The sequence below is a fragment of the Anabas testudineus genome, chromosome 12 (genome assembly GCF_900324465.2).
Source record: "Anabas testudineus chromosome 12, fAnaTes1.2, whole genome shotgun sequence".
In the NCBI taxonomy this organism is placed as follows: domain Eukaryota; kingdom Metazoa; phylum Chordata; class Actinopteri; order Anabantiformes; family Anabantidae; genus Anabas; species Anabas testudineus.
Window position 1 is genome coordinate 10,928,114 of NC_046621.1, and position 26,761 is coordinate 10,954,874.

General features: G+C 41.5%; 2 protein-coding genes across 4 annotated transcripts; one reads left to right on the forward strand and one right to left on the reverse strand.

Annotated features, from left to right (window-relative positions):
- Positions 1-1,117: 1,117 nt before the first annotated feature.
- On the reverse strand, positions 1,118-10,503 carry tgfb3 (transforming growth factor, beta 3). The gene is made up of 7 exons (XM_026355093.1): positions 9,764-10,503; positions 5,522-5,685; positions 4,176-4,305; positions 3,925-4,032; positions 2,425-2,581; positions 1,763-1,916; positions 1,118-1,681 (listed from the first exon to the last, which is right to left on the reverse strand). The coding sequence occupies exons 1-7, from the start codon at positions 10,107-10,109 to the stop codon at positions 1,523-1,525; spliced, it is 1,218 nt and encodes a 405-aa protein (XP_026210878.1). The 5' UTR covers positions 10,110-10,503; the 3' UTR covers positions 1,118-1,522.
- A 1,239-nt stretch (positions 10,504-11,742) lies between these two features.
- On the forward strand, positions 11,743-26,497 carry LOC113159808 (intraflagellar transport protein 43 homolog A). 3 transcript variants are annotated; one of them, XM_026356731.1, is made up of 10 exons: positions 11,743-11,822; positions 13,449-13,550; positions 16,384-16,454; positions 18,752-18,787; positions 19,492-19,538; positions 22,969-23,041; positions 23,775-23,850; positions 23,988-24,050; positions 24,311-24,442; positions 24,893-26,497. In XM_026356731.1, exons 1-9 carry the CDS (start codon positions 11,778-11,780, stop codon positions 24,410-24,412), a joined length of 615 nt encoding a protein of 204 aa, XP_026212516.1. In that variant the 5' UTR covers positions 11,743-11,777; the 3' UTR covers positions 24,413-24,442; positions 24,893-26,497. The 3 variants fall into 3 exon arrangements, with proteins under 3 accessions (XP_026212516.1, XP_026212515.1, XP_026212517.1); XM_026356730.1 differs by lacking the exon at positions 24,893-26,497 and having other exon boundaries at positions 24,311-24,574; XM_026356732.1 differs by lacking the exon at positions 24,893-26,497 and having other exon boundaries at positions 13,449-13,514; positions 24,311-24,574.
- The last annotated feature ends 264 nt before the right edge of the window (positions 26,498-26,761 follow it).

Consider the following 26,761-nt stretch of genomic DNA (forward strand, 5'->3'; position numbering starts at 1 on the left):
TGTGTATATTCTGTTGCTTGGGACCACATAGCGAGTTCACTCAGGGCATGTTAATAGAATAAAACATCTGTGGTATACAGTATGTCAGTAGATGCAGCATATGTTGATGAAGACTGTCAGAAATACTTGAATTCATGCATGTATTCGTCATATCAACTGATTATCATTAATCTTTAACAAAGTGTATTTTGCACAAATATTGTAGTTTTCAATGCAGTACAACAGAACTGGTTTTATTACACTTGATGGCATTGGATTTTTATGTGGTGATCGATGTTGAACTTCATGTTGTGGATTTACTACTGTGCATGCTGTATTACATGAATCCAACTGTAGAATCCAAATCAGTTTGTATAATCTACTGTGGTGATGCGACATTGTTTACAGTAATTTAATCTCTTTTCGTCCGTGTTTGTTTACAACACAACATGCATGGGAATGTAATGTTTTTTGGATTAAACAGTTTGTAGCAAACAGCATTGACATGAAAATGTAGAAAACATGCTGATCATGTCAGTAAATGTATTGTTCACCACACACTGTACACTGGAAGTTGTCAGTCAATTTGGTCATCTACATTTATCCTATTACCCTTTAAAATAAAGTGCACTAAAATATTTAACCAAAACAAAAACGCAACAACAAATAAAATAGAACAATTCTATCTTACCATATGTCAATTTTTTAATAAAAAAAAAGTGTTTCCAAGAGTAATAAGAAAAACATTTACAGTTTGTGATAGAGTTAAGTGTTCACTTAGTGACATACATCATCTCATACAACAGAAAGGCTTCACTTTAAATGAAACAATCCCTGGGATCACCATCCTGTTGCATTACAGAGGTAAACATAACCATGGAAATACTACTTTGAAATAAAGGTTGTTTTTCCAGCATGTTTCTTTTTTCCTAGCATCATTTTATTTAACAGCATTTTATCCTAAATAAACAGTGTAGGGAGCCGTGGTTTGTGCAGCGTCAGTTTCCAGCTCAGACGTTAGAAGGTGTCCTGTGGGTCAGGGCAACAGATTAGTTTGCTCTCATTTTTATTATACGCTTTTAAATGTATCTCTGTCATGCATTCCCAGCCTTTTTTTTTTTCTCTCTTAGCTTGCAATTACTTTATGTCCTTGAGAACGCAGTGGTCATTTCAAGACAGTTGTTCTGATCTGATTGAAACAGCCTGTGATTACCGATGTCATGTAACACTCAGGTACAGGCTGTTCAAAATGCTGGAATAGGAAAAAAAACATGATAAAAGATGATTGCTGCAAGTCAACAAGAGGTCTGATGGGCTTGAGAGCACTGTTAGTGAAGGGGTGGTGGACGAATCTTCGAAAAAAATGCTGCCAATGATTGTGAGCAGAATGGTGGACTGAAATGTTGTTTTTCCTTAGCTCAGGCAAGGCTGAAGCAGAGGGAAGAGGTACTCATGGAGGACAGACTGTAGCACGCCCCCTCTGACCACTAATACCCGCTCCTGAGTAGTGCTGGGAGCCGTCACATCCCGTATCTCTTGAGGTTTAGCTGCACTTGCAGGACTTGACAACCATATTGGAGAGCTGCTCGACTTTCGGGGAGCGACCCACATAGTAAAGGATGGTGAGGGGCTCCAAGTCCTGAGGAACACAGCAGGGCGAGGCGGACGCTTCGGGGTTCAAGGTGTTGTAGAGGCTCAGCAACTATAAGAAAGAGAGAGAGTTCAGCAACTACATCTGTCAAACAGATCGATGATTTCATTGTGACGCTGTAATATGTCTCACTGAGCTGTGGGTTGTGTCTGCGCTGCGGAGGTAAGGACAGGGACCGGAGCAGAAGTTGGCATAGTAACCCTCAGGCTGATGTATCCACCTCCAGCCCAAATCCTGACGGAAATTAATATATAGTGGTCGCACACAACAGTTCTCCTCATAATTGCTGCAGAAAACAGGACAGAGAGGAAAACACTCTTAATTTCTTACAGAACACATCATTTCAGGAGATGTATACAATTTCCTGATAGTAGGAGATGTTCAGAAATTCCACTCTTAGGTGTGCCCTTATTTTTTTTTCCCCTGCTGGAATCAGCCCAGGTGTCTTTGGTGCTGCCTGTCAGCTTGACAGGAAATTCAAACCGACGTAGATGGTGTGTTAATAGGAGGTAACATTTGCTAGTACTGGGACAGATCCTGACTTGTATCGGCTAGTACCTCTGTCTGGGTGATTAACAAGCTAATTCTATGTCTCCTGTGCCCCTGTTCTCTTCTTCTCAGCCGTCTCTTAGAGACCTGACAGCTGATATTTTAATTTCATATTGCCTTTGCTATTGTCTATTGCACAAGGGTCAGTCAGAGAAATTATTTTAGAAAGTTACAGGCAATAATAATTACAGCAATGCAAAAAAATGTATATAAATAAAAAAATAAAAAAAACAAATACTGCTTACTTGAAGCAGTAATTAGTGTCAAGTGCCCGCTTGCGTCTGCGTGAAGAGGACTGGGCATCCAGCCTGTGGGGAGGGAGCATCATCAGGATGAGGTGGGGGTAGAGCTGCTCCTTTTGTTTTTTCACACGGCTCGGATCTTCAAAGTCCATTTCCATACCTGCAGGAGTATGTCAGTTAGTCCAGAAGATACCAAGAAAGAAATGCTGCAGAGGTTTCTTCTAGAAGAATCCCAGCGAAACGCAGATTAATGTAGCTGTAACTTTTTATGAAGGATAATCTCCGTATAAGGGTCCATTCACTTCTTTCTTCTTTATTAACAAGCCTTGGTCTACTTCCTGCCTTCCTTCGTTCTCCCCTCTGGGCCTGTGTCTGCTCATCCAATCTAGCCCTGATAGCTATAGCAGTGAATATCTTAGGAGAGATGCTGCTGGTGGATATGTACGCCCCTCTTTAATTTGGGGCCAAACGTCTGAGCACCGTGGCAGCACATTCCTTGTGGCCAAGCCAGTCGGGAGTGTTCCCAGGACTGAGGGCCTGGGGGCCCTCGTGCTAAGTGAGATTCCAGATCAAATGTATCCCATGCTCTGTGTCTCTCTATTCCTCTTAAAACGGAAATCATTATCTTAACAAAAGACCTCAAAGAGTATTCCTTCTAGAGAAACATGCTGATGACAGGATTGAAGTTTTTTTTAGAGCAGCCTTAAAAAAATGAGAGTATTGCGAGCGTCGTTGTTGTACAACTAGATTCTCATTCGTTTTAGACACACCCAGCATAGTGACTAAGTGGTGCTCAAAATCAGTGCCTCAGGTAACTTTAACCTGGCACTAAATGCAATGAAACAAAAGGTCTGTTGATACTCTTGAATAACAGAAAACCAAGAAAATATGACCTGACAACCGATCCACTGCTGTTTGTGAAACCCATGCTGCCAATCTGACTACACTAAATGAGGCATCTCATAAAGGCCCGTATAAAGACTTTTGTAGGACCATATAAAACATCAAATGACCAAAGAACATATGCCAGTAATCACAGATGGCTAATAATCAAAATTATGAAATAGCATGGAGACATCTAAAACAGGCATTTGAAACTAAACAGGCCTCTTACATTAGCTGGCTCCCAGGCCCAGTAATGCAAATCATCCTAAAACCTCCACTGCACTAATGGCACTAATTAGAATAAAAATAGAAAAATGTCCCCACAAACCCGAGATGCCTTTTTAGACAAATTGTTTTCTCGTTCTTGACAAAGACCAATCGTGACCAAACAGACTGTGAAACCACAGTCACAAAAACACGAGCATGTTTCATAGGAATCTCAAAGATTTATTATCTATCAGAAGTGATTATTGTGGAAAGCATACTCAAGAAGGAGATCTGAAAGCTATTTTAGGGACGAGTTAGTAAGAAATACCAGCGTTGAATATGAAATAACAGCCAGCAGCTATTTAGCTATGCTCATTTTTCACATTACTGAGTAATCAAAGGCAACCTCACCTTTGAACTTGACCTCTAGCACCTCGTTGGCATTCTCGATAATGTCCCCATTAGGCCTGAAAGTGTGGCAGGGGCAGTGCACGCTGATCTCCAGGCCAAGGTTGGTTTCTGAGGGGAAACAAGAGCAGAGGAATGTCAGGAACTGGGATTTTCCTTCAGGCCATTACTCTTCATTTCAAATAAACTACTCCTCTTTTGGAAGGATGTGCAGTAAGGTGTGATGCAAGAGAAATGTGAGGTGTCCCACTCACGTCGGTACATCAGCCACTCCCGCACTGTCTCTGTGACATCAAAGGAGACCCACTCGGGCGTTCCCTTGGTCAGGACATTCTTGCCCCCAATGTAGCGCTGTTTGGCTTTGGGGTCGTCTTTCTGGAGGATCTGAGGAAAGATGAAAATGTGACCCAGCTGCACAAACTCTCCTCTCTTTCTTTTACACACATACATACATGGAACCAGAGCTGTCTGTCTGAGCCAGACTCTCCAGAATGCCTTGGGCCAAATGTCTACTCTTCTTGGAAAAAGTGACTCCCTGTGTTGATATCCCCATTTTGCAAGTTAATGCCTGCGTGTTACCCTCCTGCCAATGAGAACCTGGCTGTCCTTCACATCAGCAGTTCAAGCTGGGCTCCAAAATGCAGTGTCACATAATTTACAAAGCAGGATTGCAGGTTTCATTGCGAGCGTTCATGTCCTAACTGCGTTATCGAATGAACAAAACTGACAATGGAGAAAAATGCAACAGTGTACTTCAGAAATTCCTATCTCCACTGGCAAGGTGTTTATCTGCAGTGAGAACTGTGTGTGTGTTTGGGTGGTGGGTATGAGCACTCAGCCCCACAGCAGTGCTATCAATAACCAGGTTCCTGAACACTGTCAGCGACTAATCTGCCTTCCTGTGGGAACGAGGGGCCTGAGGACTGCCAGCGTCAGCCCTTTGCCAATCAGCTCCAGCCTGAAAAGTGTGGGGGCGAGTAAGCAGCTCCATTTACTCCCCCGATGGGTGACCCTGCCTCTATCTCCTCCTCGGCCCCTGGAAACAATCTAAAGCCCTGACAGTCTGCATTCAGTGCCGGCCAGAACCTTGCCTCAGAGGTGGTATGCAGTCCGGAGACGTTTGTCTCCCTGGCAGGAAATGTTGGAACCTGATCATTACTCCTAGTCTCTCACAGGAGATTAATGAGGAAACTGAACAAAAAAAAAAAAAAATCCATCAATGCCACCCCACATACACAGACATCTGAGGAAGATCTTTAGTCCCCCCCCCCCCCCACCTCGTTGCAAGCACAATACTTTACTTGATCTAAAACAACAGCTTTGAGATTGACAGCTAAGAGAGAAGAAACTGCCCAATGGTAATTTCGGGTTTCTTAAAGATGGCTGTGCGAGCTCTGAAATTCCTTATGTAGAATCCATTTGAACTGTGCGCACATGGAATAATGATCAGTGCACCAAAAGAGGAGAAAGGGAGTCGAACACCCTAATATAAATGTTTTCATCTTTCTCGCTGACCTTACACTGGTCTTCTGAGAGGAACGGCGCGCCATGACCCCCCTGCGCTCTGCTAACAGTGGAAATGAACGGTCAGTTCACACACCTGGTAGAGCTCAATCCTCTGCTCGTTTTTCTTGGCACTGGGGTTGGGGATCCGCAGGGCGCGAAACTCAGCCCGGAACAGGTTGGTGGAGTTCTTCTCCATGGTGGACACATTGAAGCGGAAGACCTTGGAGGTGATACCCTTTGGGCAGTAGGAGAGGTCATCTGCAGGTAAAGTGGAAATAATGACTCAACGGTGGCTGTAAAAGCATTATTGAATGGTTTTCTTTTTAAAATCTGATTTGAACTCCCATTGTTTTTGCTATAAGAAATTTCATTGTGTGAAATCAAAGCCAAATGTTCCTCTGTTAACTTCACAGGTGCATTTTCCCTTCTGGCCTCTGATCAACTTGTTGCAGAGGATTCCCCTCTACACGTTCAGATAGCTTACAGATCAAAACACTTTTATTTCTTATAACTATTTCTATTCCATTCCAGGGAGCCATTACCACAAACCATCTGCTTATGCTTTGTGCGGTCCGAGTTAGCAACAAGTTGAAGTCATAAAATGAAAACCAAATGTCTCATGTGGTAGTGGAGCAGGCTGCAGTGGGACAGCAGTGTGCTCCCCCCCACCCCGCCAGCTCTGGAGCCCAACAGGTGCTCCGAGGGCTCGGACAGAAGCCAACTATTCCCTGGCTTTAGTGAGGAACATGTGGGCTCACGTGCTGGAGCAAACAATACCTCAGAAACCGCCGAGGAGAGAGAGACTCCATCGTGACAGTTATCCCTCCGAGTGCATGTCTGACCATCAGCAACTTGCCGTATCCAGAATTTGGTATGTGAATGTGATTGCCCGCTGGCCTTTACTCAAATCAACTAAATAAACTGTCACAATGTGATTCTATCTGAAAAGCTTCCTGTTGTACTGAAGTCTTTCCCCTTTTTATACCATAACACCATTCAACAGTTTATTATTTTAACAGACCAGGCACATGCAGTGTTGAGCAAAACAAGCACATAGCAAACTTTTTATGAGTCAAGTGGAAACAGTCATTTACAGCCAAGCCATAGCTAATTTATTACCCAAGCTTTAAGCTGTATTACCAAGCCTCAGATTTGCTGGTGGTTGAAAAGGGCATTGCACCTCTTGCTAATTTGCTCTTCACGCTGTTTCGGGACAAATGGAAACTCAGAAGTTCAGTTGTTTCTGTGTCACGCGAAAGGAACTTGCACATCTCCAAGTATCTGTACTTCATTTGACCCATAATCCTATTTCAGTGTCCTCCCAGTCATTATGTGATATTTCCACCAAGTTTTTTTTCAACTTTTCCTATTTATAGGTGACCTTTTCAGCATTCATCCCCAGCCAGATATCTGTCCAGTGTTTCCACATAATCTATAAGGAGGAAACCTCAGTAGCCTTTTCCTCCCCCTCACTCACTGCTTCATCTCCCCCCCCACCTCTGACTACCCCACAGTAGGTGGAAAGCCCCACTTTGAGGGGAGATTTGAAATTCTAATCAAGTCTTTGGTTTCCTTTTGGATGACCTCATTTTTTCCCATTGCAATGGTTTTAGGTGGATTTCACATTATGGCTTATTTTTGCCAAGGGTCTAAAAGGTAATTTCTTCCATGTTGGTGAGTGGAGGGGATTGTTAGTATAATTAAAATGAAATACATTCGCTAATTTGCTGACCCACACCAGTACTAGACGTTCGTTATTAAAACAGTGTGTTGGGATGCTGACACACGTTTGACAGGTCATTAAGCTTTTTACTTATTTAATTCCTACTTATAAATTTTTTTAAAATTATCAGAGAAATGAGAGATTTTGTGTTTTCTGTGTTAAATGTTGGATTTTAAAAATTGGATATTTAAGTTGTTATGGAGAAATTAGATCGACTGTCATAACCGCTGATTTAGTTACACTGCTAATAATACTGATTCTAATTGGGGAATTCAGTTTTATAGTGGGACCTTCTCATAAAAAGCCTTGTAAAAGTGTATTTAAAGTACATAAAAATAAAAACCTGGTCATTTGATCTAATTTGTCTTATTATCACTGACTCACTTAAATGAGAAATCACGTGGTTAAGTTATAGATGCTACCGTAAGGCTTCACATAACTGGTCACAAACTGACACACACTTCCTGTGTGTCTAGGTCCTGCTGTCCTGTTGAAACCCCACAGGAATAACCTCTTCTTGCCCCTTTGCACAGTGGATTGTCTGTGATGTCAGTCTCTCCAGAGCTTGTGGAGGTAAACAAAGGAAATAGGAAGGCAGCAGGTGTTAGCCAGCTGCCGAGGTGTCTAGGTCTCACGAAGAGCAGCAGAAATTTGTCTATTAGTTTGAATGCTCCTTAAACAGCAGAACCTGAGATTTGAACTTTATGAAAGTTTAATTTTCTCTCACCACTTACACTAACGCTTAATTTACAGAATTTAAACGCTGCTTTGTATCATCTCTACTTCCTTTCTCAAACTGTGGACGTAGCTGTGGCAGGCCACCACATGAGGCAACTGTTTTCCACTTGATTACGGATGAGGAAGCAAAATGGTGAAGTCGTACGAGAGCCGTTTCTTTGGGAGCAGACCAAAGACCACTGTCTCTGTTTTTTCAGATGACATCATTTTCTACAATCCCGTATATCAGATACCCTGCTGTCCTCAGCGCAAACCCTCATTTTACATTGACCCAGCAGTGAGTAAATGATTGCTCACTGAGTGAAATTTCACTGAAACTGAACATGCTTCAGTTTGCAAGACAAGACCTTTCTATTTTTATCATACTAACGTCAGTGGATTTTTACAATGTTATTAAGTCTACCCTGGAAAAGGAGCATCTGTGTAGACTGTCGTGTTTCAATTCTGCCTCATCTAGTTGTAAATGGCAAATGTCTTGAATTGCTTAGTGTCCAAAAAAGTATTCTGGAGCAAGTATGAGAGAAAAGTTTAACTTTTTTTTTAACTGGGCATTAAAGAAATTTGACTATATTCCCAAACAGCCCCACCATCCAAAAACAGTGAATGTAAAACTCATTATATCCAACAGGAATAAAAATGAACTACACATTAACAAATGATCAAGGTGGCAGACATTATGTTCCTACATCATCATGCAGCTATGCCATGCTCTTTGTAAATGACATAATGGAGAAGGAGAGATGCTGCTACTGTAATTAATGTACTGTATGTTGGCACCCCCTGTTGTTTTCACTTACATCCTCCTTGGATCATCAGTTTGGGACAATCAGTGTGGCCAGCACTAAGTTAAGTTTATGTCTTGTATTATCACCTGCAGTATGGCCCACTGTGCGAGACCAGCATGATGTGTCCTGGGCACCTGGCCATTACTGATCCCACTCCTTAGACCTCTGTTTGTTTTGGGAGCCCCGGCTACCTCTGACCAGTGGATAAACCCCGTGCTGTGTATTTTGAATGTCAGAAGCACTTTGTGGGACTTGTGAAATGGATTTGATTCAGGACTTACGCTCGAAAACGGCGGAGGCTCTGCTCAGCGTCACAGAACAGTACAAACACCTGTTGATGTCAGGATAGTAAAACGAAGCATTAACCGGCCTCTGACCGTGAAAAGACACAAATCCAACTCAGTCACATGAATATTGGCGTTCCCCGAAGAATCGGCTGCTCAGAGAGCTTCTGTTTCTGATTTCTGGCTCAACTAATGCATCATTGGCAGGAAATATAAATATGGATGAAGAAGGGAATTAGATCATAACACTGAGCCCCTCGTTATAAGAAGGAAATAGTGGAAGCAGAAGTGAGAGAGTCGATGTAAAATATTGGGAAACTCACGTCCAGAAGATGGAAAAGAGGTATTGGAGTTGGCAATAAATATTAGACTTAACTGCCTGAGAATTTTCCCCGCTTAGGAATGTGTCAGACTTAGGCTGGAGTTCCCATGGCTTTGGTGTGAGGTATGTACGTTTGAGGAATGGTGCTTATTCCAATTAGACTGTTTACTTTGCCCTCCTCTCCTTTGCGCGCCGCTCCAGTGCTCACAGGCGCGTCTGTGCGTAAAAACGGCACAGACACGAGAGGACTTTAGGTCAGCTGGAAAAAATGGATCTCTATTTTTAACACTGTCACCTACTATAATTTTGTATCGTGGCAAAAGAAAAAAAAAATGAAATGGTCCTAAATAGTGAGTTTACACAAATTCAAACACTGAACTTTGACCATCCGCCTCTAAAGAGGTTGGCTGTACTTAAATATATACATTTGTAATCACCACTCTCGTTAATAACAGTTAAACATGCTCCATGACAATGAACTTACTGTTTTCTGGTGAACCATTGATCATGTTGAACTTGTAAATCTCTTTGGCATAGTACTCAGTCTCCGTGTTATCCTGTCCACAACTCTGCTGCCTGTCTCTCCCCAGCTCCTCAATGAGTTCCTTGGTGCTGTTATAAAGGGCCAGAACCTGATACGGTACTTGACTTGGACCTGTTGTTTGAGGTGGACTGGTCATCCGGAGTTTACTGAGGATCTGTCCCCGGACCGCCTCTACTCTCTTCTTCTTTATGTGGTCGATGTCCACAGTGGTGCAAGTGGATAGCGACAAAGTCATTGTCACACAATTTAAAAGGAGGAAAAACAGAAATGCTTTGCCCAGATTCATATTTCACTCTGCTTTCACTCACAACGGAGGCTTGACAAGTAAAATAAGAGAAAAACAAAACAAAATTCCGATTTGTGCAGACTCCCTTTCTCTTTTCATTCAGGTCGTGAGTGAGTTCTGATCCTGGAGAAATCCCATTTTCTCAAGTGCTATGTCATCTTTACAAAATGCGCATTTGCCCGAGAGCAAATTTGTGCCATTTTGGAAAATAACCTCAACTCTTCATCAAAACAGCTTATCCTACTCTTCATCCCCCCTACTCTCATGCAAACATTTCTTCTCTCCTTCTTTAGTTCACAGGGCACCAAAGTTTCTCCACTGCATGGGGCTCTTTCCATCCACTTGCGCGTCGGGGAGTCAGTGCGTCTCTCTGCTCTCTCCCTGCAGTGCAGCCTCCAACACACAGACGCTCTCGTCTCTCACTCATACTTTATAGCCACAAGCTGTGACGTTTTTTTTTTTTGAGGGAGGGGCTGCAAGTTGCAGCCTGTGCTCGGACAATGAAAGCTCTAGTATGACTTGCGTTTATTAAGGCTTTTACACACTGTGTTGTCAAACTTTTAAAAAGAGGAACATGTTATTTCGCAAAGGGCACATAGTAACCACAGTTTATTAATTATATTAATTTATTAATTGATTTTTTGCTTTTTGTCCTGGAGAGAAAGTTGAACTGTGCTGCAAAAAGTTAAGCAATGCTTCAGTGAGCTGGCAACATATGCAGACTTCTTTATTTCCATCAATTAAACACAGTTTGATCAGACTTTTATCAATTAAGCTTTATCATTAAGTCTTTGGACATTACTGACAACATCATCTAAAGCAAAGTTAACAAAAGACATCTTGAGGGTGCACAACCAGACCGAGCCTGAGCCTGTGCTGCGCTTCATGCTGCAGCTTCTCTTCTGTAAACCATACACGACAGGGACATCTAGCGGACATCTGGGGCCCTGTACATCCTATTTTTTCCGTCCTCTCTCAGACTGTGGACATTATTGTGGCAGGCCACTGCTGTGGATGAGATAATGAGGATGATGGAGCTCTGCTCCGAAGAAAAACATTTTCCTTTTGCACGGGGGAAGCAAAAAAAATGGCAAAGACGTGGGAGTTGTGGGAAAGATGTTGTTTGTTTGTTAAAAAGCAGACTCTGCGTCTGACTGTTTAAATGACATCATCTTCCTACTATCCCATCAGATACCCTGCTGTCATCTGCACTGGTCAACACTTTTTAAAGCTGACCCAACACTGAGTCAGTGACCAACCTGGTGTTTCACTGCTCCATCAGCCTCCTGTGTTTCTGTGTGTGTGTGTGTAATGGTAAAGAAGGTCATTCTTGAGTTCAAATATCTCTTTAGAGGAGACAATAAAAAGACGTATGGGTAAAGGATGCAATAGTTTCAAATGCGTTAATAATCATATTCACTCCATCTTATCACTACACACAGCAACAACGGGAACAACAGCTAATCTGCCATTAGTATGCTAGCTAACTCCAGTGTATCCGCAGACATTTGTTTATTATTTGTATTATTTACTTACTTTGTTTACCGACTCAACTCCACAGCGACCGCTTTCCTCCTGGTCGGCGTTACCATGGAGAGCGTTGCTACGTGACGCTTGTTGATATCCGGAAGACGCCGGCCGGGCCTAGCTGCAGTGAGGGGGAGAGAAATGGATGATAACTTTCCGCTCGGAGACACCGGGGCTTTAAAAAATGTGAGTGATTAGTTTAAATCGCAGAGAATGCAGTAAGAAAATAACACTGGGGCATGGGGACATTTATTTTGAGTACTAAACGTGTTTGAGACAACTATCGGCGCAGCGAGGCTTTTGCTAGCTACTTTACGTTAGCTACTAAGCTAACTTTAAAGTCAGTATTAGCTAGCTAGTGGATGAGATAGCTGTTTAACCCACCTGTCATCAGCGAAAGCATGTTACTTTATTATGTATCGACTTGAGTAACGGCAGCACAAAACGTCTGTCTCTGAGAATTTGCCCACCGCTAACCCTATTCAGCAAGTGGTTAGCCATGCTAGCTGAAATAGCCCGAAATGCACAACTCAGTATTGGCTCACTGTTTGTAACGAAAACATGTCTTTGGTGCCATGGATTCCCTTTCTCTGATCTGAAGTAAAAAATAACAAAAAAACGTACACCCAGTTAAATGTAACCTCTACCCAGTCAGCATTCCTACTAGTTTTCTTTCCCTCAGCAACATAAAATGTATTTTTTTGAGCCCATGCAAGCTGACATATGCACCAAGGTTAACCAAATTAACCACAATGATAAATTAATGTTCAGTCTGAAATGGCTTATAAAAGTAGTTATACCTATTCACAAAATGTACTTTGAATGTATTGAAAAAATGCAGTCTAAACACAATACCCCATAACAACAAAGTGAAAGCTTATTTCTAGATGCTACTGGCAGAAAATACAGCTTTGAGTCTCTTAGGGTGAGTCTCTGCAATCTTCTCATACCAGAATTTCTACAGTTTATCCCATTCTTCCTGGTAGATGTTCTCAAGCTCCATCAGATTGGATGAAAAGCATCTGTGAACTGGTCTCTCCAAGAATGTTCTGTAGAGTTTAATCTGTGTTTTTTCTGGGCAGTCAAAGGTTTGTCACAAAGCCCCCCGGCAATGTCTTGGACGTGTGCTTCATGTCATTGTCCTGCTAAAAGGTGATCCAATACCCAGACTTGGGTCACATGCGTTCTAGAGTAGGTTATCTTCAAAGAGTTTTCCTGGGAACACTTTATTCTTTAGAATTCGCTTTATACCCTTGCTTGTATTTACACATCACCACAAAATGTTATTTTGGAGGTCTACACAGAGTTTCTCGATTATGTCTTGGTTTTCCTCCTGACATGCAGTGTAAATAGTGGGACTTTATATAAACAGGTGCGTGCCTTGCGAAAGTATGTCCAATGAATATAATTTGTCACATGTGGACTCCAATATCAATATCCTGACTCATCCCAAGAAAGATGCAGAAATTTGAGATTTGAGTTTTTCCATTTCTAATACATCAGCAAACAAATCTAAAAAAGCAAAAACTGCAGTTACGCTATGTCTCTAGACATTATTTGTTTTTTTAAAAACAAACTTTTTTTTCACATTTTGATGTTACTGCTTTGTTTGATCTGTCAGAATAGGAGGTTGTATAGAATTACAAAGAAAAATCATACTAAATTCCAAACTTGATTGATTTTTGTGAAGTGAAGTGAAGTGAAGTGAAGTAACCCTCAGACAAAATGGCATAGTCCATTATTTTGGAGCCAGATTCTTGCTTTCTAAACATGAAATTCATTTTTCATGTTCAAATTCTGTGCTTTTCCAAGGTTGCAAAGTCTGGACGAAGAGCTCGCCTTCCTGCAGACCAGACTTCATTTGAGGATTCTCGTTATGTAAGAAAATCCTCCACTTCTGCTGCAGTGGGAGAAGTATGTGATCATGTAATTGTTTACAAATAGTTGCATGTTACAGTTTCACCTCACAAACAGCTTTATCAGTCTACATTTTGATTTTGTTTCATACATGTATCAAAGGAAGATGACAAGGTAGGTAGCATGACAAAGGAGTGACTTTGCATGGCTTTTCTTGCTAAAGCTCTAGACATTAACTTAAAGGTTTGCATTGAATAACTGAGATACCTATCGAGGCATCTCACATTACGGCATAGACACTTACACATGCTTAACACACATGGTATAAAGTTCTAATGGAGTGCCTATTTATGCAGAGATGTCGAGTTGCCATTTCCCTACGTCAGCAGGTTTTAGACAGTGTTCCAATAGCTGCTCTTCATTTATTCTTTGGTGTGTATTGTATTGCATAGATTTGCGTTAAGTGTTGTCAAGTGTTATTTTATACTCTCTTTAAACCTCTTAAACCACAGAGTCATGAAACATTGCATGGTGCTCTTGTAGCTTGTCTAATTTAAAAACAAGCAGGTTACATCATAAAATTCCTAATGACTTCACCACTGGTTTTGTTATTACTCTTAAGTGGCACTTTACAGAACACTTTAAGTCATGGAAGACATGCCACTGGAAAATTTTCTCAGTGATTTCTGCCCTTCAAATGTGTCGGATGTATTTATGCAAAATTTAGACTAAATATAGGGCAAAGATATGTGAGAAAAATCTAATCACTCAAGTGACAGTTAAGTACAAGCAAAACAAATAACCTCATGTCACTACTGTTGGCATTTATGGAATCAGTCATGTCTCCTGGATTGGCAAACTGTAAACCGGCCAACATTCGCAAAGCAAAAAAATTTCAGCAATGCTCTTGCTTTAGGCTAATCTTCCCAAATTAGGCCAAGTTCCCTAATGTATGAACCAGTATTCTCGCGCCCTCCCTGACCTGCTCTGCACATGCAATACATTTTTCCGAGTGTTGTGCGACCGGGTGGGTTTATTTGCAGTCTTCGTTTTTCAACCCTGTCCTCTTCTGCCTAAAATACCCAAATTATTGGTCACATTCCTGACATCCTTTTAAACAAAGACTTAGTTGCTTTTATGGGCACATAAGGTTTGGCCACCACAAGCTCCTTGCCCTTGAGACCATCACAGAATCCTAAATTAGAAACCACGAGGACTAAGCTAATTGCCCTAACAGCCCTAACTATTTCACTACAACTGTGAGGTTCATATTTGGTCATGAAGAATTGGAAACACAGCTTTGTTTAGTTTCTCAGGACACTTGTGGTCTTCTTCATTTTTGTTGAGTGAAATAACTGTCAGAGGATTAATTCATTACACTCAAAAACACTTGACCTTATTTTAATGTATGTCATTGTTCATTGTCAGAGAAAACAACATCAGGGAGATTTCATATCACTAGAAAGATTTTTAAAACATTTCTTCCAATTGCCATTATTTTAATCGTTTTTGTTCTTAATAAAAATAGGGTTACTAATTTCACAATGTTATGGGAGATTGTTCAGTCTGTGGATTAATGTTAATATACTGTGGAGCAGAGTGAGCTCCCCCTCCCTCTGCCCTGCTTAATGATGACATTCAGATTTATAAATGTCTTCAGTGAAGGGGCCAACCATGAAAGATTATTTCCTCTTTCATCATAAATGAAAGAAATTCTTCATGAGCACTTTGTCCTCTGCAGACCTAATTTAGTAATGAGAAATGTTGTGCCTTTTTTTCTAATTCATTTGTCTGGTGCCCACTCGTGTGTGCTCTGAGGAATTCATTCATTCAAGTGCTGCTCTCAAGGTCCCGCTCTCAGCATCAAGATCCGTACTCAGTTTACTATTTTCAGAATCAAAGAATGGGAGAGAGAGAGAGAGGGTCATTTTTTCCTGTGAATCTATTTTAGAGTCACATTTACAGGCCGTGGATGTTCCCACGATCTGCTCCATATGTTGTGGTGGTAGAAGTGGAGGGCATTGAAAACTTTAATAAGCAAAACAGTAGAGTGCATAAAGATGAATCTGTTGTCCAAGATGAGATGGGAACTTTAGTTTAAATGGCCTCCTTTCTATTAGCACGACAGTTTAACTTTTTAAAAAATCTTTTACTTTTATTCTAAGCTCTGGGATGTGCGTTCCATGTTCCCATCTTGAGTTGTAGATAAGAGGGCCCTCTACTGGCACATGCAAACTTTAAAAACCCCATTGAGAAATGTATGATCTAAAACTCAGCAACTACGTTCTCTCTGGTACTAAACACATCATCACATTACTCTAATACTTAACTTATCTCACTGGCTTCCTGTTCAATACACAGTTCACCCTAAAGTGCTCATTTTTGTTTTCAAAGCACTACATGCTCCAGCTCCCCAATATATGTTGGACCCTCTTGCCAACTAGAACCCTATTAGGCCTCTCAGGTTCTCAGTAAATGGATTTCTTATTATTCCTAGAATAAGATCAGGAAGTGATAAGTGCATTTAGTTCATGTGAACCCTCCCACTAGAATGCTTTGTGTGGTGAACTAAGATCTGTAGAAACTGCACCTATGTTTAAATCTAGGCTTGAAACCTTTCTGTTTTCACAGATGTATAGTGGCAGTGTGTGTGTTTATGTTTCGAGAATGTGTAGCCACTCTAGCGTGTGTGTATGTGTCTACACATGGGCATGTGTAAGATGCAGTATGTCCAGTAGATGTACCCATTTTATTTTTTATTTGATGTTTGTATTCAATTTTTATTGGAAAGCACAAATAAGTTTGGCTTGCCTTTACATATCTTTTGTTTAAAGAAATTTTTACTTTTACAAAGTGGTTTATACACATTTATATGAAATGTTTCTTTCAGGGTCCCCCTCTGAAACCAGCCCGGCGACAGGGTGGCTGGGCAGAAGAAAGCTCTGGGTCTGGTTCTGCCAAGTACGTATCTCTAGCTTTTCCTCCGTCTCCTGTGGCTGCACTGAAGGCAAGGACTGTGAGCTCTGGTCTTGCGTTATGTGTTATTAATGAACTCTCATGCTGTTGAATGAGCTTATTTATCAGTGCATATTTGGCACTCAGGCTGTGAATCAACAAGGTTAGAGGGAGCCTGTCGGAGAAGGCAACTCTCCATTCGTCTTCATCTGTGAGCAAGGTGGTAATTGACATGGTTAATGCATCAGCCACAGGAGGGCACTGTTAGTCAGCTAGCCACTTCATCACAAGGGTTCAATCCACTTAATCACCCCATACCACTGCAGTCTGCTCTTCACACAAGGAGTACAACATAAAGAATTCATTAAATATTTGGGATAGATTGAATAAAAACATTTCTATAACTAACTAAATAAATCTAAATACTGTCCACAACTAAACATGACATTTTGATATACTGTAGAACTACCCCTCCAGTTTTCTCTTCCACATGCCACAGTGCTTCTTTTTCTTCAGTCTCAGTGGTGGTGAGAGCCCAAGAGATGCATTGAAATGAACAGGCTGAGTCAATTGTGCTTATTTGTGTAGTTTACTGCACCGTTAGTGCAAACAGGGAAAACAGCAAACTCAATAGATCTTTCCTTTCTCAAAGAAGGTCAGCGTGTCACTTCTCTGCTTTTGCGTAACAACAACTTGATTCCCAGTCTCAAAGTGATTGAAATACAGGAGGTGTAAAAGGGGTTTGCACGTGCATTGATCCTCTCTGAAACAAAGTAAGTAATGGTCCCCCCTGGAACCGGCAAGGACTTTTCCCTTCAATGTCACCCCTCATGCTCAATCACCACCGCCCTCCTCCCACTAATCCCAGCGCAGAAATCCCAGGATTTGTCGATCTATCACTTCTAATTGACACTAAATGATCTGTCAGTTTATTGATGAACCTTTGAAACCAGGTTGTCACAATATATTTTATCCCTAACAACTTTTTCCAGACAGTTTTACCATGTCTATCGCTTTGCCTTACATGAGTCTTAATCATGTAAGTGTCGCCAACCCCGCCCCCCAGACAGGACACAGTCCAAGGGCAGGCAGGTAGGCTCCCTCAGCTCCTCTCTGCCCTGCCTGGTTGGACTCTTGTACCTTCAGTGCTGTTGCTGTTAGACAGACAAAGCAAGAGTATGACTGGCTGAAAATTGGTTTGTCAGAAGTGTAGCCAATCATTCTCCTCTGTTGTTTTGTGTCTGGCTTAAAAAGGTGAATTTAGTTCAACTTTCTTTATGAAGCGAAACATCACTAATTACACGTGTTCCTTATTTGCACATTATACAAAACTCTGTAAGACTGTCAGTTGTGATGTGGAATAACTCCCCTTAAGTGGCTCTTCCACTGCATTAAAAAGGAAGTAACACCAGGAAAAGCAGCATAAGAGATCTCTCTTAAAATAAAAGCATGGATTACTTCTTGTTCAGTAGCTTTTACACACATGCTTTAATTTATTTTCAATGCATGGCCAACCAGTGGCATGTCTATTATTTAATTATATTATATATTATGTTATACAATTACAAAAGTTATTAGTATGCTGATAATCCCCACATTGGGAATAGTTGATTTTAAAATGCAGCACTCACACGTATACCTGCTACAGATAAATACATATTGATGCATTAATTTAGCTTTTCTTTAGTTCTTTTGATTTTTGATATTGTGAAAGTATAAAAATAACATCATGTAAAATGCTATTGAGGGTCTCAAAATATTACTTTTGAAACCAGTTGGGGGCACTACTCAACCAGTAAGTGAGTATGATGCATCATGAAAACTCATTTACAACTTTTACATTTTCACCTTACTCTCAGCTAATTAAAACAAACTAGAACTTACTCTACTTTCTGATATCATGTGATGACTGATACAGGGAAGATGTTAATGGTTATATGTTTATCCCTTTTATATTAAATGTGATTGCTGCCTTTCTTAAAAGAGGCAATGTATTCTAAAAATGCTGTAAAGAAGTGTTAAATTATTATATTTTGGTGGCTGACATGCTCTGCTACAGCTGAACTGTGTAAATCTGTGAAAATAATTGCATATCCATCAGGAGATGAGGCTGAGAACAGATGGAGAAAGCACAACTGTTGTAGACAACACTGTGTCTGATATAGCCACATTACAATCATTGTGTGAAAATGATGAATACGTACCTGTCAGGAAGTTTGCATTTACTGTTATATTGAAGAAAGGAACATTTCTCGTGTTATTTAATTTGTCTAATGTTATTTTTTTTTCCTGCTGGTGCACAGAGCTTCAAGAAGACCTGCAGCTGAGGACCTGGAAGAGTAAGTGGACTGATCCATATTCCATGTCACTCTTGGTGCCGTTGATTGATTTTAGTGAGAGTTACATTTTTGTATTAAAAATAGACCAGTTTAAATATTCTGTTTGCAGTGAAGTGGAAACGGTGCTGTACTTTTAAATTGTCCTTGGTTGCAATTAATCCCTGCCTTCCAAGAACAATCACTTAACATGATTGAAAAACAGCGTTAAAGAGTTGTCATCACTTTTATTGTTTCTAGGAGCCAAGTATTCTTGTTATTCAAGTTTTTTTTCTCTCTCCCTCATCATATCATTCTGTGACTAGAATAGACATGACCATGAGGAGAGACAGGTAGAGGACGTAGTCGTGTATGTTTTACTCATCATTGCAGTCCGGTGCCTGAACGACTGTCGTAAGACAGGGGCTTTGTGTCAAAGTAAAGATGTTAGCCTGCAGAATAATCCCTCATGTTGTGCTTCTGTCTAAATTGCCTGGTCTTTGTAAGACTTATTTAGACTGCTGCTCCAATAGAGTTTGCACAACAGTGCTCATAGCGACATCTATGCCTTTTGGCAGAGGAGAGAGAAAGCCGAGACAAAAAACAAAATCTCATCATCAAAGCATCTTCAAAGATGCCAATTTTCTAACTCCCTGTGATGACCTCACTGTTGAGCTGTATTTGAAAGTACTAAATAATTCATACTCTCACACTTCCTGTTTCTACAGTCGCCGCCTGCGACCACAAACTCCCCAGGGGTCAGATGATGAAGGAGGTAAGAGCACCCTGGCATTCCCCTACTCTATGTCTCTCCTTACAGGCAAAGAGGAGCCCTCCAGTGCCTTCCCAGCACATTTATCCTCTGGAAGTAGAGCAGATAAGCAGGTAGTCTCTGATTCTCACACCATATTTCTCCTCAGATCCACCATATCTCTCTCTGATCTGTTCGACCGCAGAGTGTGTGACACTGTATAAAATCACTTCTGAATATTCTGATTAAATAAGCTTAGATAAATTGTTAATGGAGAAATTTGGGACTGGGCTGAGGTGACCCACCCGCACACACACACAGACAGGTACGATTTAGCAGCAGGACAAAGAGGTAAAACTCAGTAATACTGTACAGAAGCACTTATATACATTGGTACCTCAGGCTGTTGTGTAGAATGTATAGAAATTCATATCATTTTATGTATAACACAAGCAGAAGAGCAAAATCATGTATTCAAGTGAAAACAAAGCTAGATAAATGTGATGCTATTTTAAAAGATATTGTTGTTGTTCCTTTAAGTTTAAATAACTTTTAGTACATTATTGAAATATTCAGTGTTTTATTATGTGTCATCATCATGTTCTCATGAGATCAGAGATCTATCAGATTTATAGAGATGAGAGTTAAACCGCAATATTTAATTATCACTCTGTCCTAATTTTTTACACACACACACACACACACACACACACACACACACACACACACACACACACACACACACACACACACATACATTGTTATAGATTATTACTAATGTGTTGCAAAACTTGAAATGATAAGTACAGCACTGGAAGTTTTTACACTTTTGTACGTATCTATTACGCATACAGTATTGTCAGCATAGTGGCTGAAATGACCAGCTGAAGGGGGAGTCCAGAGCTGTGGTTCTCTTACAGCTAATGCCGACGGAAAGATTATTACTCTGTGGAGGGAGACCCTTTAATACACAGCCGGAGGCAGGGGCATTGGAAATTACAGTGCTGAGGGTTAGTGAGATAGCCCCTGCAATCTTGATTATGTCCCCTTCCCTTATCCCTTATGTCCACTGGCTACAAGCACAGAGAGAGAGGCTAGCCCAGGACCCTGTCCCCACAGCATCCTGCTGGTCACTTAAAATCTTTCCAGTATCACCAACACCCTCATCTGTTTCATGTGTCACTGTCCAGTGTTGTTTTTAGTATCGTCCCATAAGCCTCTCAAATGGATTCTGTGGCTAGGTGATCATTACAAAGGACCCCTGTGTAGATTATAGGAGACCAAGCGATGTGGAAAGACGTCCTGTTCTCCAAAGTCACTGACTCGAGTATGCCTGCTGGGAGTATGTCTACATTCATGGCAAATGATCCCTTTTTGATATTTACATGCTTCAGCGAGAAAGCCGGACACGACTGTGTAATAAAGATACATGCGCCCCGCTTGCTGTAGGACAAAAGCCACCTTGATGCATGTCCAGCTGAGGGAAAGAAGTCAGTGTAGGTAATGTGTGTTGCACTTAGAAGAGACAGCTCCTCCTGATGGAGTTGCCTTTTGTGGCTTGTTTGCAGCTGTTTTGATGCCCTGCTTGACCTCCCGTAATAAGCTGCATTTGAAGCTCATTTAAAGTTACTTTTCCACTTAATAATAGATAGCATATGTCTCTTAGCTGAACTCTTGCAGAGTGTGTTAATAGTACATTACAATCTGAAATGAAAAAGGTTGTGTGTGTGTGTGTAGACAGATAGACAACCCAGGAAGCTGTTTGCAAAGAACTGGACAGCAAGGCTTTTTGATGTCATTGCACTAGGACCATTAAATTTGATTGGGGGTCCAGGGGGGACAGATTCTGCTGAACGCTGTGCTTTGTAAATGAGAGGACAAAGTGTCACTGGGGCCTCATGAATATGAAATACCCGCGCCTGCATTTATTTGGATATCAGAAACACAGATGAATCTTGTCAGCAGCTAAACGAGCATGGCATTTTTAATTTGGTTTAATTAAAAAAGAGAAAGAAATAAGTTATCAACAGAGGGTGAGGTTTTATTATCTGCAGAAAGTTGATGGGTTAGATTTCAACCAAGTTGTCTTCAGAATGTTTCCTCCATCCGAGAAATATGTTCAAAATACTTTCTCTTCAGCTCAACAGTCCGTAACTTTTATGGAGTGAAATTTAGTGTACCGTCACCGATCAATGTTTCTGTAACTTCACCTTATTTTCAGGAGTATTTTGAAGGAATGGTGACATAGATGCCAAGATATTTCCTCACATCAGAGGCAGACTTCCATCTCTTCACCTCTATTTAGCTCCTCTATTGACTTTCCCCTCAGGGTGCAGAACTGTGGTTAGAGATTACTGACAACCCTCTTCATACAGTCCAGCTCTCTTTTTCTTCCACTATCTGTCTGTTCCTCTCTCTTGTTTCCTTTTTCTCCCTCTCTCTCCGTCTCCGTTATTGTCAGCACTCAGCTGTAGAGCTAATTAGGCTGTGCTGTTTGCTGCCATCCCCCAAAACAAATTTATTGTAGTTAAATTTGTACAGGCCTGTGAAGTCTGTAAAGTTTGGCAGCTGTCCGCACTAAACACCATTGTATTATCTTGGCGTAATAAAACTGTCAGTGCTGCCGTTTCTCTAGCTATTCTGTAATCTTTGGAGAAAAAAAGCACACAGTAAGTTACTTACTGATTATGTAACCTCTTTGAACACATTTCTTTCTTTTTGTTCATTAATAACTATTTAGCTAATCTCCATCCCTTATTATTCCTCTCTTATTTCTAAGCTCCAGCAAATGTCCATCTGAGAAATGCTGTGAAAGTTTGCCCTGTCCTTCTTGGGAGTGGAGCCATCCTCTGTCCTGTTGCGTTTTGCCAATTAAAGCGGGTTCCCACTGTTTGAGCAGCGGGCTGGCGGTTCCTGGCACTACAGCCCCTGCCAGGCCGCACTGTGACTTCCGACCCCACACAGATGGGCTCGCAAGCAAATACTCTTGCACATGGCTGGATACCGCTCCAGTCGGAGTGGCAGAGTGGACATGGAGGTCGGCCTACCGGCCACTGCGGGTCCTGGGGGTGGGCTGCGCTGACAGAGCCCAAATGCTAAGATAGCAGGGGGTGCTTTCTGGGGAGCCCCTAGCCAGAGCCCCTCTCACAGCAGGAAGAGCTGCTGCCTCGCCTCCTGAATATTCATGGCCGCATGGCTATTGTGACAGGGCAGCTCTTATGAGGATGTAGGTAAAGAGACAGAGGGGAGGAATTGCCACACAGACATGGTCAAACATAAACAAACACCAATCTATGAACATCGAGATGCTACTCACAGGGGATATGCTTTTTGTTTTTTTATCATATATGATTCTCTCTCTTTCTCTCGCTCTCTTTTCTCCCTAAAGTTGTCACATTTCAAAAAGAATTCATATAGTCTGTAAAAAGTTGTGTTGTCTGTTTTTGTTTTTAAGATATTCCGGTTATTCCAGACCTAGAAGAAGTACAGGAAGAAGACCTCACCATGCAAGTTGCAGCCCCACCAAGGTAGTGAACACTATAAACTCTGAGAAGTTCATTTTTATCGGTTAGGATTCATAAACACGCAGCTTATCCCCCAGACCCATGTATGAGTTAACCTTTGTCCATGCACAGGACGTTAGGTCAGTAGCCTGCCTTGGTGACTTTGATGGTTACCTGTCCTCCATTCCTGCCAGCGTCTCCCTTTATCAAGCTGAAATGGAGAAATAACAGTTGGGTGTGATTTATGTAACTCTGTTACCAGGGTTCTTACTAACCGGGCCCTTTGATTTACAGGGCAGTGAGAGACACGCCGACATGTGTCGAATATGTAGCAAGGCTATGACAGCAGTGGAGGTTATTAGGCTGGGGCTTGCTCTCTGTGCGAGATAATATCCACATTGAACTCATTGTGGGGGCAATGTAGCGTGTAATGTGCAGTAAGTAGGACTGGCGTGCACTGCTAGGCCCCGGCCACTTTGAGAGCCCCCCTACTTAATTCCAACCCACAGATAAGCAGCTGGGTTTCAATTTGAAGCGTTTACCACTTGGCAACCATCTCTTGCTCTCTGTGGTCTTTGCTTAAAATCTTGGAGCCTCATTGTTCACAAACTTCAAACTTCCCCAAAGCAGCTTCTCGCTCTTGGTTTGTGGCTCCACAGTCAGGATGGTTCCTGTTTTCTGTGATGTACTGCCCTGATGTAAATACAAGTCTTTTATTGTATCAGAGCTCTTATTCTGACTTTCTGTCACCCTTCAGCATTCAGGTGAACCGGGTAATGACCTACAGAGATCTGGACAATGATCTGAAGTATTACTCTGCCTTCCAGACCTTAGTGAGTCAAGGACCTTCATTTTTATATCTCTTTGATATTCATGTGTCTTTTCTCATAGAGGTGGTCCATTTAATTTTGCAACCAACATCACTACTGTTTGTGCAAGCTAAGGGCATTTTACTGCACTCTTTCTTCAGGATGGAGAGATTGACTTGAAGCTCCTCACCAAGGTTTTAGCACCAGAGCAGGAGGTGAAAGAGGTGAGTGAGTTTTCAGTAAATATAGCTTGTGAGCTCCCAGCAAAGGCCTGTCCAGCTGTTTCTAGAGCACCAGGAGAGTTTGCCGCTCTGTCTCCCAGGTAATCAAGATTTATGATGTGGACATTAACACCCTCTGCTCTCCTTCGCCTTTCTCCTCTCTTTGCTCCCTCTGTTCCTCATGCTCTCTTTCTTGTTATGTTTTCCTCTGTCTCTCTAATTCCTCTTTTCTCCCTGTGTTTTGTCTTTCTTTTGCTCGGCAGGATGATGTGAGCTGGGACTGGGATCATCTGTTTACAGAGGTGTCCTCAGAGCTGCTGATTGAATGGGATCAAGGAGACAGTGAGGAGCAGGCTGCAACATAACGAGACGTTCTGGCCTGAGATGTGAAATAGGTGAATGTCCATTACCCAAACGTACAGTGACTTTGGTTCCTTAACTTTAATTACTGTTTGTTATACAGATTCATATTTTGTAAAGTGTATATACAGCATTTCATATATTTTCTAAATAAAAGTCATTGTGAAATGAACAGCACTATGTTGTCTTACCATTTTTTTTTTACCTCTGTAGAGGTTTTTGGAACCCTTTCACCCTTTTTTTTTGTTAGTTTTTAACTTAAATAGCCAAAAGGCAAACTAATCTAGTTGGAAAAGCCTCTCTGAACATAGCTGTCACAGATAAAAATGCCCTTCCTATACTGTCAGCATTATCAACACCCTTATACAAGTCCAAGGTTGATAATCAGCTAAGCTGAAATCCACTTGATTATGTTCAAATTAACATTCCTCATTAAAGCCTACAACCTTATTGTTATTGACTGTGCCATTGACTTTATCTTCCAGCTCTTCGATAGGAGCAACCCCTTCTTCACTATTATCTCAAATGCATTGAACCTGAGTTCCTATTGACACCTGGGGGATTAGCATACATAACAGCTTTTACTGGATACATAGGAATGGATGTAAGTCTGGAACAAGACTGCTACTCATGTCAGGTGTGTACTAAGTATAAGAACAAAGAAACTCCTCACATAATAGGACAAATCAGAATATAGAAGGAACAACACATATAACTGGACATATATAACAGTGTTCCTGACACATTTCCACTAAATATGATATATTTGATGATATACTGTATGTTGTGTACTTCGTATTCAGTTTCTACTGATCATTTGTATCAGCATTCAGTTTTGTCTTTGGTTCATGTGTGTGAATATAAATGCAGGCCTCCAAAGTCAGGCCAGGTCTATTAGGGAAACAGCTGTAACATTTACAGATTGTGATTAGGTTTATTTCTGAGGCAGGGAGCAGTCTCACGACATTTGGAGATGCACAGCAAAATCCTCAAGGACACGCAATCTATGCATCTAACAGCTCAATCACTGCCCATCACAAATAGTTCCAGATTTTTTTCATTTGGTCGGCCTTGAATCAACTTCATCAAGTGTAATACCTCAGGACAAAGCAATCACATGGGATATTTGTGCTCAGAATATTTGTGTAGCAGAATATTTGAGCTCAGCACTCAAATTCAGTGAGGGATCTTGGTTTGTTTCTCTATTAGACATACAAACGCACAGTTTTTTACCGCCTCCACAATTGGCTTATTTAGCCAGACTTAATGAATTCTGCCCATATGCCCCGAGCAGCTGCTATGTTGCCCCTTCCTCTCGCCCCCGCCGAGCTGTGAAGTGCCCATCCATGTAGAGACAACCTCTAGCTGTCTCTCTGGAGAAGACTAAGCCTGCCACTCCTCTGCTGGCAGCCGGCCGGTGCTGTCAGAGGTGGACTGCGGATGGGCCGAGGACTCAGATTAGGGCCCAGTGATCACGGGTTGTGGCCGGCCCCAAATGATTGGCCCAAGCATTGGTGGATCAGAGAGGGGATTAGAGAAAGAGAGAGAGATCCAGAGACGCTGTTTGGCATGTGCTTGCATCCAGCTTCTCAAAGTGACCTCTCTCTACTACTTCATGCTGCTGCTCTCTTCCTTTATTCCCTCCATGTCTCTCAGTGTGTAAAGTATATCCTAAAGCTGCAGCAGGGCTCAGGAATGACCTCTCACTTTCTCAGTGCAATGAATGCAATTACGTCAAAAGAGCTACTATATATTCATTATTTGTAGTGAGGAAGATGCATGTGGTCTTAGAGAGCTTTGTGGTTATGATGGTAGCTTTCAGATGAGCATGGTGTCACTGGGAGGTGAACTGAGTCCGATACCGTGTTGATGCTGTGTATATCACATCAGACGACACGGGCCACACATGGGTTTAGGGTGTAATTTGTTTTTTCTTGACATTTTTCTATTAAAATAATGGAGCCATTACTGCTGTAAAAATCCACATCGCTCCCATGCGTGCTTCTGCAATCTAATATGTCATTCAAAAATGCTCCTCCAGTGACACAATGTTTAAAATCCTATGATTTGCTGGGACATATGCAACATCATGGCACGCCAAATCTCTTCTTTTAGTAGTAAAAGAAGTTTTTTTTTTCGTGTGACTGTGTACTGATTATTTTTAAAGTGGTACTTTGTTGCCGAAGACCCACTGTAAAACCTTGAGGCCAGTGCAGACCAGCTGAGCACAGGGAGTTCTCAGGCTGTTGGGTTCAAATGGGTAATTTATCTATGTTTTTACTGGGTCCCGTGGTGGCAATGACTTTTCATTTTGTGACAATGAAAACAAACATATGTAAGTAATATATTTTTAA

Excerpts from the sequence above, each read along its gene's own strand:
- tgfb3 (XM_026355093.1), bottom strand. The coding sequence starts at position 10,109 with ATGAATCTGGGCAAAGCATTTCTGTTTTTCCTCCTTTTAAATTGTGTG. Across the intron at positions 4,306-5,521 it reads AGAGGATTGAGCTCTACCAG|ATCCTCCAGAAAGACGACCC; the intron begins GTGTGTGAACTG and ends ATCTTTCCTCAG. Across the intron at positions 4,033-4,175 it reads GGAGTGGCTGATGTACCGAC|AAACCAACCTTGGCCTGGAG; the intron begins GTGAGTGGGACA and ends GTTTCCCCTCAG.
- LOC113159808 (XM_026356731.1), top strand. The coding sequence starts at position 11,778 with ATGGATGATAACTTTCCGCTCGGAGACACCGGGGCTTTAAAAAAT. Across the intron at positions 18,788-19,491 it reads GCAGCTGAGGACCTGGAAGA|TCGCCGCCTGCGACCACAAA; the intron begins GTAAGTGGACTG and ends CTGTTTCTACAG. Across the intron at positions 23,042-23,774 it reads CAAGTTGCAGCCCCACCAAG|CATTCAGGTGAACCGGGTAA; the intron begins GTAGTGAACACT and ends GTCACCCTTCAG.